This window comes from Equus przewalskii, chromosome 26 (genome assembly GCF_037783145.1).
Source record: "Equus przewalskii isolate Varuska chromosome 26, EquPr2, whole genome shotgun sequence".
Taxonomy (NCBI): Eukaryota; Metazoa; Chordata; class Mammalia; order Perissodactyla; family Equidae; genus Equus; species Equus przewalskii.
In genome coordinates, this window is record NC_091856.1 from 26,594,889 (window position 1) to 26,612,041 (window position 17,153).

Consider the following 17,153-nt stretch of genomic DNA (forward strand, 5'->3'; position numbering starts at 1 on the left):
TTAGGAAGAGTGTTATGATTTAAGCAGAGACAGTGCCAACGGGTGGACCATCATAATGGACGTAAGTACCCACAATAGCTGTGTCTCACACGGTTTAAAAATGCTAACATTCAGGCTGGGCCAGTGATGTAGTGATTATGTTTGTAAACTCTGCTTCAGCAGCTCAGAGCTTGCAGGTTCAGATCCCAGGTGCAAGCCTACACATCGCTCATCAAGCCGTGCTGTGGTGGCATCCCACATGCAAAATAGAGGAGGATTGCCACAGATGTTAGCCTGGTGACAATCTTGCTCAAACAAAAATAGAAAGACTGGCAACAGATGTTAGCCCGGGGCCAATCTTCTTCAGCAAAAAAAAAAAAAGCTAACCCCCCAACAGCTTGATTATTTACCATGAACCAGAAGAAACAATAATCAAGTGGAGGTGCTGGCTGGTGGCGCAGCAGTTAAGTTCACACATTCTACTTCGGTGGCCCAGGGTTTGCTGATTCGGATCCCGGGCGCAGACATGGCACTGCTTGGAGACCCATGCTGTGGTAGGCATCCCACATATAAAGTAGAGGAAGATGGGCACAAACGTTAGTTCAGGGCCAGTCTTCCTCAGCAAAAAGAGGAGGATTGACGGCAGATGTTAGCTCAGAGCTAATGGGCCTCAAAAAAAAAAAAAGAATCAAGTGGAGCAGATTCCACTTGTGGGTTTTTCAAGAGGGCGTGGCCTGGGATTTCCTCTTCCCCATAAGCTTCCTCAGGCCCTGTTTCAGGTCTTTATTTCTCAGGCTATAGATAAAAGGGTTTAGCATGGAGGACAAAACTGTGTAGACAATTGTTGCTATGTGGTCCTTGAAAGAATAGGTGGACAGGGGCTGTAAATAGACATAGAAGATACTTCCATAAAAGAGGGTTACCACAGTGAGGTGAGAACCACAGGTGGAGAAGGCTTTACGTTTCCCAGCAGCCGAGGGAATTTTGAGAACAGCAATGAGGATTAGTACATAAGAGAAAGCAATGAAGAGAAAGGGAGTCACCAAAACAACAGATCCTTCTATCATGATCACAATTTCATTGACAAATGTGGAGGAGCAGGATAATTTCATCAGAGGACTGAGGTCACAGAGAAAGTGATGGATAACATTGGAGTCACAGAAGGTGAGATGATTCAGCAAAAGTGTGTGTAGGAGTGAATGGAAGTGAGGAAATGAGCAAGAGAAGGCCACCAGCAAGACACAGCGGTGGTAGCTCATGGTGGTGACATAGTGGAAGGGATTGCAGATAGCCACATAGCGGTCAAAGGCCATGACTGCCAGAAGGAAGCTGTCAGAGTTTCCCAAAGCATAAATAAAATACATCTGTGTCAGACACCCAGCATAGGAGATGGTCTTCTTTGACAGGAAGTTCACTAGCATCCTGGGGACAACGGTTGTCGTGAAGCAAATGTCAGTGAAAGACAGGCAACTCAAGAAGAAATACATGGGGGTGTGGAGCTGGGGGTCAGAGCAGATGGCCAGGATAATGAGTAGGTTCCCTGTTATGGTGACCATGTATATGACTAGGAAGAGGATAAAGAGCGGCTTCTGGTCCTCAGGCCGGGAGGAGAGTCCCAGGAGGATGAACTCAGAGATACTGAGTTTGGTTTGATTACCTCTTTCCATTGACTTGGGTCTAGTTATATACAAGAAGTTTCATTATTTAACATGCTTCTGTTCCTTAACCCAAATCATGAGAACCCAGCAAGTCTTTGCTTTGTCTATTTGCTCCTAATTAGCTGTTGTGCCAAGACAGCTTGTCGACCTCACGGTCCTTGATGTGGTCCTCCCTTCCCAAATCCATGGGCATCACCAGGACCTGATATTGAAAGCTGGAGGCATAGAATAAGAGTTTTCCTTTAGAAATCATCAGTGGTGGACCTCTCTGATTCAAGTTCATTAGTTCCTATTCTGTAAAAACTCTGTTCACCTGTGGGGGACACAGCAATAAAAATGTGCATTTATGAAGCTCATGTTGTAGTTGGGGAGACAGATTGTCAAGAAACAAAATGCATAATATAATATCAGGTAGGGATAAATTTTGTGAACAAAATAAAGTAATATATAAGGGGTGGAGATGGATAGGGAACAGGGGTGGAGGTATTTCATACAGGGTGGTCACAGGACACACACCCCCATCAAAGAAAATTCAGTTGTGCCACTCTAATGCTGATCTTTGCATTATCTTGGAAAATGATAAGAGTTGGCCAAAATAACCAACAGAGCAAATCTAAGAGGAGTGCTGAACCCAGTTTAATAAAATAATTTTTTTCTCCTCTGGGAACATGATAAGAGATTCATCCTCCTTAACTCATGGCATGCTATAGTCAGTCTGTGCAAGTCACCTCTTTTTTGTATATTGATTTTCCTTTCTTTAATCCCCCATCCTACATCCTGTTTGTAGAAGATGGGTATGCATTGTTGATTTTTCAATTCCTTCTTTTAAAATTCAGCTCTCATAGTTGTATCCAAAAATATCGATGAGAAACATGTTAAATTTTAAAATATATATAAATCTGTTTTTTTCAGTCATATTTAGTTACTTAGTGATGAAATCAAAGTGGCTTCCATTTCTTGCTAGTACAAAAAACACTGCAATAGAGATCTTGGATCAGCAAAGTGTTTTAAACCAATTTTTTAGACAGCATATTCATCCATACCTTATGAATGGACATATTACACAAAGATTTTCAAACATTTTGAGATGTTGATTGTGTCTGTATTCTTGGTTACCATAAAAATCTCTACAATGATCATACTCATATCATCGAAGTGTTTACAATAATTTCTTTAGAGGCAGCGTATTCGCTCACACACTTTGAATGGGCCTTTTACATTGGAATTTTCAAACATTTTTTAAAACCTTACATTTATATTAACGTATATATTAATTCATTTAACAATTAAATGCTTACATTTTAGTTGTAGGTTACTAAACATCTTTAAACCTCAGTTTCCTCATGTGTAATATTAGACAAAAATAGCTGCATTCTCATGAGGATCTAGTGAGATAATGCACTTAAAATGCTTAGAAGAGAGACAAGCACAATGTAAACACTCAGCGGAAGCTGTTGATCCTCAACAATCCCAGTGTCGTCTTCCCTTATGTGCTGTTCACGGATGTTCTCAAAATCAATTAATTCACGTGCTTCACGTATCATAGCTCTCACTGCCAAATTCTCAGACAAATGTCAGGATTTTGCAAGATTTTATGGAAAGAATATTTGTTTCTGCGTTGAATGATTTGAGGATATCAATAATTGAAGTTAATAATAATCACCAGTATTTATTGAAAATTTATTACATGTCAAGCCTGTGCTAACCACTTCTTTAAATCTTATGATAAGGGATTACGAGGCATGTGTTGTTATTAGGAGACTGAGGTTAAGAGGGGTAAGTGGTTTGCTCAAGGTCACTGAGGAAGTGAATAGCAATCAGGAGTTAAACCCCAAGTTGACTGACTCTGAAGCTCATGCTCTCAACTCTTATGCTTCACTTCATGTTTCAGTATATGCATTGTCTATCACAATCATGTACAGGCAATGTCTTCCTCACTGTGATGATTTCCTAAATGAACTACCCTTCTATCCCCTTTAATGACAAGCTTTCTTCCCCTATGTTCAGAATCTATCCTTGTAATTACAAGAGAAGTTGCATAGCTTTCTGAATTGTACAGATGGTAGAATTAGAAATTTCGAATACCCATGTTAACTGACCAAAATCAGGTGGAAAAAAATTGACCATGCATGGCTGGGGTGTATCTGGTGTGTGGCATTGTCACTGTGCAACAGAGAGTGCCCTGGACTTAAGACAAAAGATGGGGGTTTCATTTGTCCTCCATCACCTGCTCACAAGCCAATTCTTGATGTTTTATGAACAGCAAGTGAGATACCGTGCCAATCACAGATCAATATTCAAAATTGAGTCATTTGTGAAAGAGTTGCCTAGGGATGCAGAATACAAAAAATTAGTGATTTGAGTTAATTAATGAGGTGCTTTAGTTTGTAGACATGAAGATCACCCATGCTGATGACTAGAAAAAAGAAAGGTTTTAGATCTGAGAATCAGGAAAAAGAGTTCTAAAAGCACCAGGTGAGTGAATGAGGCTGGGAATAAAATAGATTTTTTTCTTCCTTTCTACTGATGGGGCTTTGTTTCCACTAAAACATACATCATAGGTGGCCTAGAGGTCAAACTTGATGGACTTAAAACCAAAAGCCAGATGAAAATTTTAGTTGCACCCTATGGCTTCTTAATCCATGAAATATTTGAAACTATAAGGGAGGAAGGAGCAAGTACCAAACTGGGTTGGAGTAGCCAGGCAGGTGGCCAGCTTATGGAAGCTCACCTTCATATCCAGATGCTTTTTTTTGCTTTCCAATTTCTCTAGAAGCTGATGTGCACATCTCCTAATCAGCTCCAAGTCTGCTTCTCAGCCAAACCTCAGCTCTCTCATGTTTCTTCCATGAAATTCTTGGCTGATTAACAAGGAGAGGAACAGGGGAGAAGGGAGGAACTGATACACTGCCCTAAAGGGATAATACATTTCCCTTTACTGGCCTCAACCACGATTTCTTCCCTAACATCTGGTCCCGAGCATGATGCTGTCCTAGCTCTGTATCTCAGAAGGCAGAGATGCCCTGACTCAAGTGGCGAGGACTCTCTTGATTGTGGAAGCCCAGGCAGCTTCTCATGGGTCCGAGCTCTGCTGTACTGACCTCTGGGGTCCTTATTAGGCAGAGAGAATTGTGGTGTCATGACCTCTCAGAGGAGTTTGTCCTGTGATCTCTCTAAGCAGAGAAAGTGGAATGAGAATCACAGTTAGCAGAGCTGACTCCAAGAGGGTAAGGGGACCCCTGAGGCTTCCTGTTTAGAATTTGGAGCTAAGCTCAGAACTTCTTAACCTCACTGCAACATCTCAATGGCATGCTTCAGTTTCCCCAATTATGGGTTATCAAGGGTGGACAAACATTTATGTGGTTGAATATTTTTATGATTGGGGATTCAGATGCAGATCGAGCTATTTTCTAGAACTGGGCTGGTCATAAGTCAATATGGGAGGTTGTAGTTTTCAGGGGATTCAGTGGGGTTAGATCAATGGTGTGTATGTGCCTTCCAGTGTCTGGGGAGGCATGTGGATTAGATTTTTTCTATGTGTGTTTGGTTAATGTTAGCTTATGTGTGTTTAAAGCACATGGTCAGGCAAAGGTTATTGTCATGTTTATCAAGGGGCTTTGGTATAAGGATATATTAGAGTTTAGGCTCAGAGCAGCGTGCTGAGGGTTAGTGTTAAGGAAGATGTTTATTAGAGTGATGGCCTTGGCACTAAGTTGCTTTTACCAAGTTAGCCTCTACAAGTCTCTGTTTCTTCATCTGAAAAATAAAGATAACGACTCTTCGTGGCACTGAAACCAGAGAAAAAATGTCTTTTCAAATTTTGTAGAGAGAATATTGTGTTATGGTGAACATCATCCACAACTATATTACAGGAAATACAAACACATTCTACTATTGCCCTCAGTGTAAACCACTGTCTCACACAATACTCGTGTGTATTTTTCTTTAACATTGGGTTTAGTTTTTTAATTTTAATCCCTATGTTAAGAATAAGTACTACAGAAACAGAAAGTCCTGGGTTTGAGTCCCACCGCCTCCACTTACTATTCCTGCGACTTTCCTTCTTTCTACTCATTCATTCAACAAGTATTTATTTATTTCTAGCTTTATTGAGATATAATTGACACATAACATTGTGTAAGTTTAATGTGTACAACACAATTATTTGGTATATGTATATATTGCAAAATGATTACCACAATAATGTTAGTTAACACATCCATTACTTCATAAAGTTGCAACATTTTTGTTGTTGTGAGAACTTTTACAATGTACTCACTTTGCAACTTTCAAAAATACAATACAAGACAAATACACAAAGTCTTGTTAACTATAGTCACCATGCTATAAATTAAATCTCCAGAACTTGTTCCTCTTATAAGGAAGTTTGTACCCTGTGACCACCTTCACCCGTTTCTCCCAACCCCTACTCCTCGCTCCTGGCAACCACCAATCTACTCTGTTTCCATGAGTTCTAGTTTTTCAGATTCAACATATAAGTGAGTATATACAGTATTTGTCTTTTTCTGTCTTATTACACTTAGCAAAATGTCCTCAAGTTTCGTCCACATTGTTGCAAATAGCAGGATTTCCTTCCTTTTTATGGCTGAATAGTATTCCATTATATATATATTTCCTATTTTCTTTATCATTCATCCGTTATAGACACTTAGGTCATTTCTATGTCTTGGCTACTATGAATAAAGCTGAAATGAATGTGAGGGTGTAATTATCTCTGAGCTAACGATTTTATTTCCTTTGAATATATACCCAGAATTAGGATTGCTGTATCCTATAATTTCTCTTTCTGCTACTTCGTTGTTAGTGTATAGAAACGCAACTGATTTTTGTATGTTGATTTTGTATCCCGTAACTTGACTGTATCCCTTTATTGTTTCTAAAAGTTTTTTAGTGGACTCTTTAGGGTTTTCTAGATATAAAATCATGTCGTCTGCAAAGAGTGACAGTTTCACTTCTTCTTTTCCAATGTGGATCCCTTTTATTTCTTTTTCTTGCCTGATTGCTCTGGCTAGGACTTCCAATACTATGTTAAATAAGAGTGGTGACAGTGGGCATCCTTGTCTGGTTCCTGTTCTTACAGGGATAGCTTTCAGTTTTTCTCCATTGAGAATGATATTTGCTGTGGGTTTGTCATATATGGCCTTTATTATGTTGAAGTATTTTCCTTCTATACGCATTTTATTTTAATTTTTTGAGGACCCTCCATGCTGTTCTCCATAGTAGCTGCATCAATATTCATACCCACCAACAGTGCACAAGGGTTCCCTTTCTCCACATCCTTGCCCACATTTGTGTATCTGGTGGGTATTCAGTGGGTTTCCATTGTGATTTAATTTGAATTTCTCTGGTTATTAATGAAACCTAGCATCTTTGCATATGATTATTGGTCATGTGGATTTCCTTCTTTTTGGTGAAATGTTTGTTTAATTCTTTTTCATAGTTTCCCTCCCACTCCAGCTTTGTCTGTCTTTTACTTACTGATTTCTAGGGATCTTTATGTATTCTTAGTGAGTGTATTTCTTTCCTTTGTTTTATAAATTTCAAACACGTTTTAACATTCTGTTATTTGTCTTTTTCCTCTACAATATCTTTTGATAAACAGAAAGGAAGTATTTAATTTTGACATAGTCCAATTGCTATTCTTTTCTTTTATGGTTAGTGCCTTCTCTCTGTGTCTTGTTTGAGAAATATTTTCTTACTTCAAGGAGACAAAGATATTCTCCTACATTATTTTCTAAAAAATTAATAGTTTTTGGTTTTCATATGTAAGTTTATAATTCATCAGGAGTTAATATTTGCATATGGTTTATGGTAGGGGCCCAATTTCATTTTTCCATGTGGATTCCCAACTGTCTTAGCTCCATTTTTTAAAAGATGTTCTCTAGTGCCTCATTTGTACTCAAGTGTATGCCAGCATGTGGATATGCTTCCGCGTTCTCTGTCTTGTCGCATTTGTCTTGTTTGTCTAGTTCTTCACCAATACTCATATAGTCCTAATTACCATAGGTCTATAGTAGGTCTTAATATATGATAGACTAGTGATTCTCAGAGTATTGTTTCTAAATCATTATGTCAGCATCACATAGGGACTTATTGGAATGCAAATTCGGACCTCACTCAACCTCTCTGTCTCTGTGTCTGTCTTCCTAAGTTTCTGCAATGGCTTTCAAAAACTAGGAAAGCTGACTACAGAATTAAAATAAGAAGGATATTAAGAGAATCAAAAGTCATTGAACAGATATAAATTAGTTCCATGAAATATTGTGGAAAACAAAGGTTTCAACAGCTCTTAGAGGGAATGAAAAAGATGTGGTTTCCTGGAGAAGAGGAAGATGGGAAGAGAGAGGCAGATACATGAAAACTGGAAGTCAAGATTTTGGTAAACCTTGAGCCAATTAGTAAATCACAATAAAGTCTCAATGGGACAGTTACATGAAAATAAATGAATGGATACAACCCAACATCCATGACACATGAGTTGTATCTGCTGACTTACAGGGTTTATTGTATCAGGAACCAGCAGAAATGGGGTCCAGAGGAGCAGAGATGCTCATGAACATGGTCACAGAGGTCCTGACTAGGATTTTCTCCGCTCATCAGCTTCCGCATGCTTCTATTCACGTCTTTGTTTCTCAGACTATAGATAAAAGGCTTAGCAGGGAGGACAGAACTGTGTATACAATTGTTGTTATGCGGTCCCTCACAGTGAAGCTGGACAAAGGCTGAAATGACGTAGAAGATGCTTCCATGAAACGGGATCACCACAGCAAAGTTGGAACCTCTGTCGGAGAAGGCTTTGCATTTCCCAGAAGCTGAGGAGATCCTGAGAAACGCAATGAGGATTAGGACATAAGAGAAAGCAAAGCATAGAAAGGGGGGGGGGGGTCACCAAAATCCCATTTCTGTCTTTATTGTGATATCACTGGCAAATGTGGAGGAGGAGGGCAATTTCAGCAGAGGGTTGATGTCACAGAGGAAGTAGTGGATAACATTAGAGTCACAGAAGGTGAGAAGTTTCAGCAGAAGTGTGTGTAGGAGTGAATGTAGATAAGGAAATGAGCAGGAGAAGACCAATAGCAGGACACAATAGTGGTGGCTCATGGTGGTGACATTGTAGAAGGGGTCACAGATAGCCATAGAGCAATCAAAGGCCATGAATGCCAGAAGTCAGCTGTCCGTTTTGCCCAAAGCATACATAAAATACATGTGTGTCAGACATCCAGCATAGGAGATGGTCTTCTCTGACAGGAAGTTCACCAGCATCTTGGGGAGAATGGTTGTTGTTAAGCAAATGTCAGTGAAAGACAGAACATTCAGGAAGAAATACATGGGGGTCTGGAGCTGGGGGTCAGAGTAGGACAGCCAGGATGATGAGCAGGTTCCCGGGAGGATGAATTCAGATACTGTTGGTTTGGTTGACTTTTTCCATGATCACAGAGCCAGCAAAAATAGAGAAGATCCTATCATTTAAAACACATCTCTTTTATAACTGTAATCACAAACAAGCCAACAAGTTTATGCTTCTTCCTACCTTGACTTTCCACCCATAGGATCATGATTAGCTAACAAGTGGGTAAATGTCAGCTTTGTGGTCCTCGATGCTGCCCTCCCTCCCAACTCTAAGACTTCACAGGCTTCTTGTGTTGATAGCATGGACTTGGGAGGAAGAATTTTCTTTCAGGAACAGAATTGAAACTCCCTGGTTCAGTTTACTACTAAATCTTAAAAACAATTGTTTATTAGCACTGCTCTGTGAAAAATACTCTTCTGGGAGTGAGGACACAACTGTGAATAAAGCAAGAAAGGTCTGGGTTTGTAGATCTTACATTCTAATGCAGGATCTATCTATTAATCAACTACCTATCATCTATCAATTATTTATCCATCTCTCATCTATCAATTATCTATCTATCTCTCATCTATCAATTATCTGACTATCTATCACCAGGTACTTATCCATCTGCGTATATATCTTACTTATCTGTCATCTATCATCTATCTATCTATCAATTTGTTATCTATCTTCTATCCATTTTCTATCTGTCTATCATCAGGTAGCTATCTATCCATCAATCTATGTAGCTTACCTATCTATTATCTATTTATCTATCTGTCTATCTATCATTTATCTATGTCATCTATCTATCTATGATCTATCATCAGATAGCTCTACATTTTATAAAGAAAAATAAAGCTACATAAAGAGATATAGATTCACAGGGTTTAGGTGGAGAATTTATTTATTTCAGAAAAGGTGGTTTTACTTTTCTCTGTCTATATGAAAACAAATTTTCAGTTATGTCATGTAAAGCTTTATCTCTGAACTTTCTTGCCAAAAAATGAGCTTGGTAAAAAGATCAACAGGGAAGTCAGAAGAATAATGAACCCAGGCCAACAAAGTTTTGTTGATATGCTTGTTTTGATTTCAGAGAGACTTGTTTAGAAGCTCATGCTCCTTAGTGAACACCAAACTATCAGTATTAGTCCATACAAATCCTTATTTTTTAATTTACTTTGTACTTATTTTTCTTCTAATTCCATAAACCTGTTACGTTCCCACATCTTTGATGCCCAATCATTAAGCAAGTATATGTCCTTCCATGCCATTATCCATTTGTTTGTTTACCTATACACATAGCCATGAAAAAAATACATTATTGCTTTGTTTGTGTGTGTTTTTCTTCTGTTTACTTCAATAATACTGTGGCATACATATCACTGCTTTTTTTCCTATACATGCAATTTTTTTAGTTAGCACGCTTGACTTAAAATGTTTCCCTAGATGTCCTCTAAATCTTTGCTATCATGAACAACATTGATTCAAATATCCTCATGCCCACAAAGTGTTTTAAATTCTTCATCCAGACATTGATAATGGACACATTGGAAAGGGATTTTTTATAGCAGTTCAATGAATGACCATTTATTTATTCATTCCTTCTCGCAACAATTACAGGCCTATTTTCCAGCTGGTTAACATCAGGAAGGTTATTAAATATCTTGAAACTTCAGTTTTCTCATCAGTAAATAGGTTATACTAACAATTACCCCATAAGATATTTATGAGGTTTTAATGATACTTAAAGCATTTAGAATGGCTCCAGCAAAAGAGTAAATATTTGATACGACTATCTTCTCCTTCCTGTCACCATCATTGCCAATAGCTTTTTCCCTGAACAGGTATTTGAACATGTTCTCAAAGGAAACGAATCTGAATATTAAAACGACCTCAGCCCTCACACTCCAATGCTCTAATGGTCAAATTAACCTTATTATGAGTTTACAAAGATTTTTTAGATGGAATATTTGTCTATGCTTTGAATAATGTGAGTGTGAGTCAGTAATTAAGCACTCATCTTACATGGGCACTACTTTGTTTAATCCTCACAACAACCGTACAAAGTATAAGCTATTTTTATTCCTATTGTTTTTTCCGATGAGGAAACAGATATAGAGACTTAAAGTAATTTGCTAAAGTCATACATCAAGTAAATAGCAGAAACAAGATTCAAATTCAAAACTAATTCTGAATCTCTAGATTTTACCACTATGCATCTTCTCATATTTTTGTAAACCTATAAAAGTATATCTAAAGCAATCATGCATATGATCTATTTTTTCCTCCTATTTGATCATTTTCTATGTTAAGACACACACACACACACACACACACACATGCCCCACACATTGTTTACCTTAAATATTTTTCATCCCACGTTAAGAACAGACAACCAAGGGGATTGGGAAGCCATGGGGATATTTGCAGGAAAAACATTTCAGGGAGAGGCAACAGCAGCTGCAAAGCTCTGAAATGTGACAGTGCCAGCTATGTCCCAGGAACAAAAAGGAGACTAGAGTGACTGAAGGGGGTAAGCATGTAGAAAAGCAGTAGGAGATAACTTTAGAGCTAACTTGGGGTGTATGTCCTTTAAACTTTGTAATTTGATTTTCACTGTGAATTATTTGTGCAATCTGTAGAAGTTTTTCAGCAGAAGGCTAACATGATTCAGCTTTAAAAATGATCACCCTGGCTTCTATATTGAAAATTGACTGAAGAAGGGGGCTGAGTGGAAGCATGGAGCCTACCTAGGAGCTATCGCAACAGTGCGGTTAAGAAATAGAGTCAGGCTAGGATGGTAGCAGAGGAAGTAGTAAAAATTCGGTGAATACTGTATTCAATTGTAAGTTAGAACCTACAAAAGTTGCTGGCAAATTGAGAGGAGTGTGAGAGAAAGATAGGAGTCAAGGATTCCTATATTTTGGTTTGAACAACTTGGAGTTGTCTTAAACCACTGTGGTAAAGAAATAGTGTATGTATGCGTAAGCAGCTGAAGGTCACGAGTCTGTAAACAACAGTAAAATAACCCACGTTTACTGAGGACTTGCAAAATGCCAGACAATGTTCTGAGCACATTAGGTGTTTTACTTCATTAAATCAATGACTTTAAGAGAAGGATTCAACTATCACTCATCCTGAGCAATTCCAATGAGAGAAATGCTGAAGTCATGGCTTATCTAAATCAGGAGTGCCAATGAAAAAACACTGGCACATGTCACAGAGAGACACTCTCCACAGATGAATGTTTGCGAGTTCTCAGATATTACATAATTTTCCCTAATGACCCAGCTGGCCTGCTCTAGGTACACTGTCTAATCGGGCCACCTTGGTACTTTCTGGCCAATCAGCTTAGCCAAACTTTCTCCAGTTTCCCTTCTCTCTCTATTGGTATGCATCCTGTTTTTGCTACTTCAATAATAGTTTACTGTTTGTTATTTCCTGTATATTTTAGTAAATGTCTGAAACAGTAATCGAAAACCTCCCAAAAAACAAAAGTCCAGGACCAGATGGCTTCTCTGGAGAATTCTACCAAACATTCATAGAAGATATAATACCTATCCTTCTCAAAATATTTCAAAAAATTGAAGAGGATGGAATGCTTCCTAACTCATTCTATGAGTCCAACACTACCCTGATATCAAAACCAGACAAGGACAACACAAAGAAGGAAAACTACAAGCCAATACCGCTTATGAACTTAGATGCAAAAATCCTCAGCAAAATATTGGCAAACCAAATACAGCAATACATTAAAAGGATCATATACCACAATCAAGTGGAATTTATTCCAGGGACGCAGGGATGGTTCAACATCTGCAAATCGATCAATGTGACACACCACATTTAAAAACTGAGGAATAAGAATTACATGATCATCTCAATAGATGCAGGGAAAGCATTTGACAAGAACTAAAATCCATTTATGATAAAAAAACTCTCAATAAAATGGGTACAGAAGGAAAGTACCTCAACATAATAAAGTCCATATATGACAAACCCACAGCCGACATCATACTCAATGGTGAAAAACTGAAAACCATCCCTCCGAGAACAGGAACAAGACAGGGGTGCCCACTCTCACCACACCTATTCAACATAGTACTGGAGGTTTTGGCCAAAGCAATTAGGCAAGAGAAAGAAATAAAAGGAATCCAAATTGGAAAGAGAGAAGGAAAACTTTTGCTATTTGCAGATTACATGATTCTATATATAGAAAACCCAAAAGGATCCACTAGAAAACTGTTAGAAATAATCAACAACTACAGAAAAGTGCAGGGTACAAAATCAATTTTAAAAAATCAGTTGCATTACTATACACTATGAACTAGCAGAAAGAGGAAAGAAGAATACAATCCCATTTACAATCACAACAGAAAGAATAAAATACCTAGGAATAAACTTAACCAAATAGGTGAAAGACCTATACACAAAAAGCTATAAGACATTATCGAAAGAACTAATGAGGGTATAATTTCTATGTTGACTGGTTAAGAGACGGATTCTGGTTAGACAGAAATAAGCTGTGATTCCACCTGTCCCACTTGTGTGTACCTTTGCACATTTCAATAATGTACACTTTTGTTGTCTCATAGTTAAAATCATAATAATAACACCCATTTATTAGGGCTATGTTGTGGATTTAATTTGAAAGTGCACATAAAACATTTGGAATAGCGCCTGGCACTATTATTAATGATGATTTGGAAACCTGGATTGGACACTTTTGGTAACAGGCAATTTGAAATGACTCAAAACAGGTATGATCCAGGCAATTTCACTGAAAGTTTGTGACAAAGCTCTAGTAATTCTGTTCTAACTCAGGGAATTTCATATTCCTTTTAAGAGGAAATGGATGATTCCTCCTTCCTGGTGCCTCCTTCAAATACAATCTTAGTAAATTAGTAAAGTTTGAACCTGGCTAAGATATAAAGATGTAAACTCCTGAACATAAAGACTTCATGTTTCCTTTTTTTTTGTTGTTTTAAGGAATATTAACCCTGAGCTAACTGCTGCCAATCCTACTCTTTTTGCTGAGGAAGACTGGCCCTGAGCTAACATCCATGCCCATCTTCCTCTACTTTATACGTGGGATGCCTACCACAGCATGGCTTTTGCCAAGCGGTGCCATGTCCACACTCGGGATCCAAACCAGCGAACCCCGGACCACCGAGAAGTGGAACATGCGAACTTAATCACAGCACCACCGGGCTGGGCCCTGTAAGCCCAGATTTTTACCTTTGTCCTCTTTTTCTCTACTCAAGGGTCTTGTGATAATATCTCCTGCCCTATCCTTTGGTTCTTCTTTTCCCTAAAAGGTTTCTCATCCTTCATCCTGTCTATAGCCTCAGAAAACTCTGTAGATCCTAGACACAATAGTGAGGTGCTTCCAGAACCTTGGGGCAACTTCTGCCTCAGTCACATCAGAGTGATGAGGTCCCTTTACTTATATCCACTTCTTCTTCATCTACTCTGTCTGCCAACAGGTAAGAGCTGGCTTGAACATGTTGGGGAGAGTTTTCTAAAGGCAGGACCTGCCAGCCACAAATTGTTTATAAATATCCTGAATTTTGGAGGAAGGGAAGAAGAGCTCAGATTCTTCTTGACATCCTTTGTGATGGGATTAATAGGAATCAACGTTCAGAGTTGAGAATAATAAATACAAAAATTCTGTAACTATGTATGCTGATGGACATTAACTAGACGTGTAGTGATCATTTCACAATATATACAAATATTGAATCATGTTGTATACTTGAAACTAATATAATGTTGTATGTCAATTATACCTCAACTTAAAAAAATAATAAATACAGATAGCAATTCACCGGAAGAAAAAGTCAGATTGCTAAACTGAGGTTTAAAACAAGTTTAGGGTGGAAAAGGGAGAAACAGAAAGAGAGAGAGATAATAGGATTCCAGATGAGGAACCCAAGAGATCAACAAAGGATTGCAAAGCCAAGCCAAGGCCAGATCTGAGGGAGAGGTTGGAGTATCATAGTAATGTTCATCAGCTGGAACACAGAAGACCAAAGAGAAGAGGGTCTATACTAAGTACTTAAGATGATCTAGGACACATGGTGCTCTGACCTCTCTCAACCCAGGTCTTCAGGAATTTTGAAGTATTTTGTATTTTTATTTTGAAACCTGAACCAAGACTCAGAAACAAGAAGCTGCTGGCTCTCAGGCTAATACCAGGAGGAGGCTGAACAGGGCTCTACTTTGGGCATCTGCAGATAGGCAGTCATGGGACAGAGTTCCCTGGAGCCTTGTTAGTGTTACAGCTAACACTCATAACTGCCCATTTTCCTCTCTATATCTCATAACAGACCAAATCAGTACAGTGATGGCTTCATTAAAACACGTTTGGAAGCTTTACTTCTTTTTCTATGTCATAAAGAATTTCATACCTCTGGTTAAAGGTGTTATATTAAAGCCATGCATCTAGTTTCACTATCTCCTAAAACCCTACTAAAATTAAAGTGATTTTTAAAAAGACATAAAACCCATAAGGACAGAGAAGAGCGGAAAGGAAGTGGTAACAAAAAAAAGCAATGGTAACAAAATTTCAAAAGTGGAAAACCGCATGGATGAAGGGGTGATTATCAAGATCAAGTCTTAACATCACCCTTGACTTGACTAAACTTCACATGGTTGCTTCCTGACTATGGACCTCTGACCTCCATTTTCTTAGAGATTTACTTTAAAAAACTCATTTCTGCTCCTTTGAAATGTAAATCTTCTCCCAGTCTCTTTCTAGTTTTTCAACCTAGGAATGATTTTTCTCAAGGACCTGGGAGCTATATCTTTGAAATATAATCATCAAGAAAGCACACCCATCTCCCAGTCTCTGTGGCAGGATAGGAGCCTAACTTCAATGGATGCCAATTAGCAAATACAGATGGCCTAATCACATTGACCAATCTTCTCCAGCACTTTTCCTTTAACTCACCTCAGCTCTAAAAAGTTCTCCTGCCTTTTGTTTCAGTGGGGTTGAGTTCAATCTCTCCCCCTATTGCAATGGTTGTGAATAAAATCTTCCTTGCCTATTTAACTATGTGTGGTACAATTTTCCTTTGACAATGATAACTGAGTTAACAGACATGGAAAAGCTGAATCCTAAACTGGCAGTATATAAAATAAAAGGAATCAATCTTGTCAACACCAAAGAATCCTCAAAAGACTCAGAAACTGGAAACCTTTGGAACCTCTTGATCTGGGAGTGAAAGGGAAGTAAACTATTTCAGCAGAAGTTAGATCCCAAAATTCTTTTCACTCTAGACTACTGGAATACTGTCCTTCTCGTATCCCAGCAGAAATTGGGAGGTTTCCTTTCTAAAAAATGTTGAGACTGGGAGTTTCCACATACTCAGTTTAGTAAGTCATACAAGAAACAAGGTAATTACATGACTATATATGCACATCAAATGCTGAACGCTGAAACCCACAGACCTTTATCCAGATTTCGCTGCCAGACTTCTATCTTTAATACAGAATATTATAAGAATTTTCTTTGGAGTCTGACTAGCCAAACAGGAAAAAAACTAAAGATACTGGCATTGGGGATACCTTCCTCAAAAAATGTTTCGCAGCCAGATCGTCCTACAGTGAAATTCAATGTTGACAGCTCCATCTACAAGCACAGAGCTTCCAGCCAGTTTACAAAAATTTTACTGGGAGCCAGACCTGATTGCCTAGTAGTTAAAGTTCAGCACGCTCCTCTTCAGCAGCCCAGGTTTGGTTCCTAGGCACAGAACCACACCACTCCTCTGTCAGTAGCCATGCTGTGGCAGCAGCTCACATAGAAGAACTAGAAAGACTTACAACTAGAATATACAACTATGTACTGGGGCTTTGGGGGGGGGGGGAATAAAAGGAAGATTTGTAATAGATGTTAGCTCAGGGTGAATCTTTTCCAGAAAAAAAAGTTATTGGGTTATGGCATGTATCAGCAAGACACATGAATCTGAAGTGCACAGCTCAATGAATTTGTCATATGTATACACCAATATAACCACCACATATATCGAGATGTATAACCTTTCCATCAAGCCAGAAGGTTCTTTCTTATCTCCTCTGAGGCACTATCCTCTTAGAGGTAACCATTCTTGTGATTCATATCACCTCAAGGTTAGTTTTGCCTATTTTTAAAGTTTTAC

General features: G+C 38.5%; 1 protein-coding gene, 1 long non-coding RNA gene and 1 pseudogene across 2 annotated transcripts in view; 1 reads left to right on the forward strand and 2 right to left on the reverse strand.

Annotated features, from left to right (window-relative positions):
• Nucleotides 1-17,153, forward strand: part of LOC139079710 (uncharacterized) — a 121,227-nt gene that overhangs the window by 98,189 nt on the left and 5,885 nt on the right. The window lies entirely within an intron of this gene.
• On the reverse strand, nucleotides 699-1,646 carry LOC103555880 (olfactory receptor 1L8-like). Its single transcript, XM_008527694.2, has one exon. It carries the CDS (start codon nucleotides 1,644-1,646, stop codon nucleotides 699-701), a length of 948 nt encoding a protein of 315 aa, XP_008525916.1.
• Nucleotides 8,146-16,627, reverse strand: LOC103555907 (olfactory receptor 1L8-like; annotated as a pseudogene).

What these genes read in the sequence shown, in the direction of transcription:
- LOC103555880 (XM_008527694.2), bottom strand. Translation starts at nt 1,646, where the DNA reads ATGGAAAGAGGTAATCAAACCAAACTCAGTATCTCTGAGTTCATCCTC.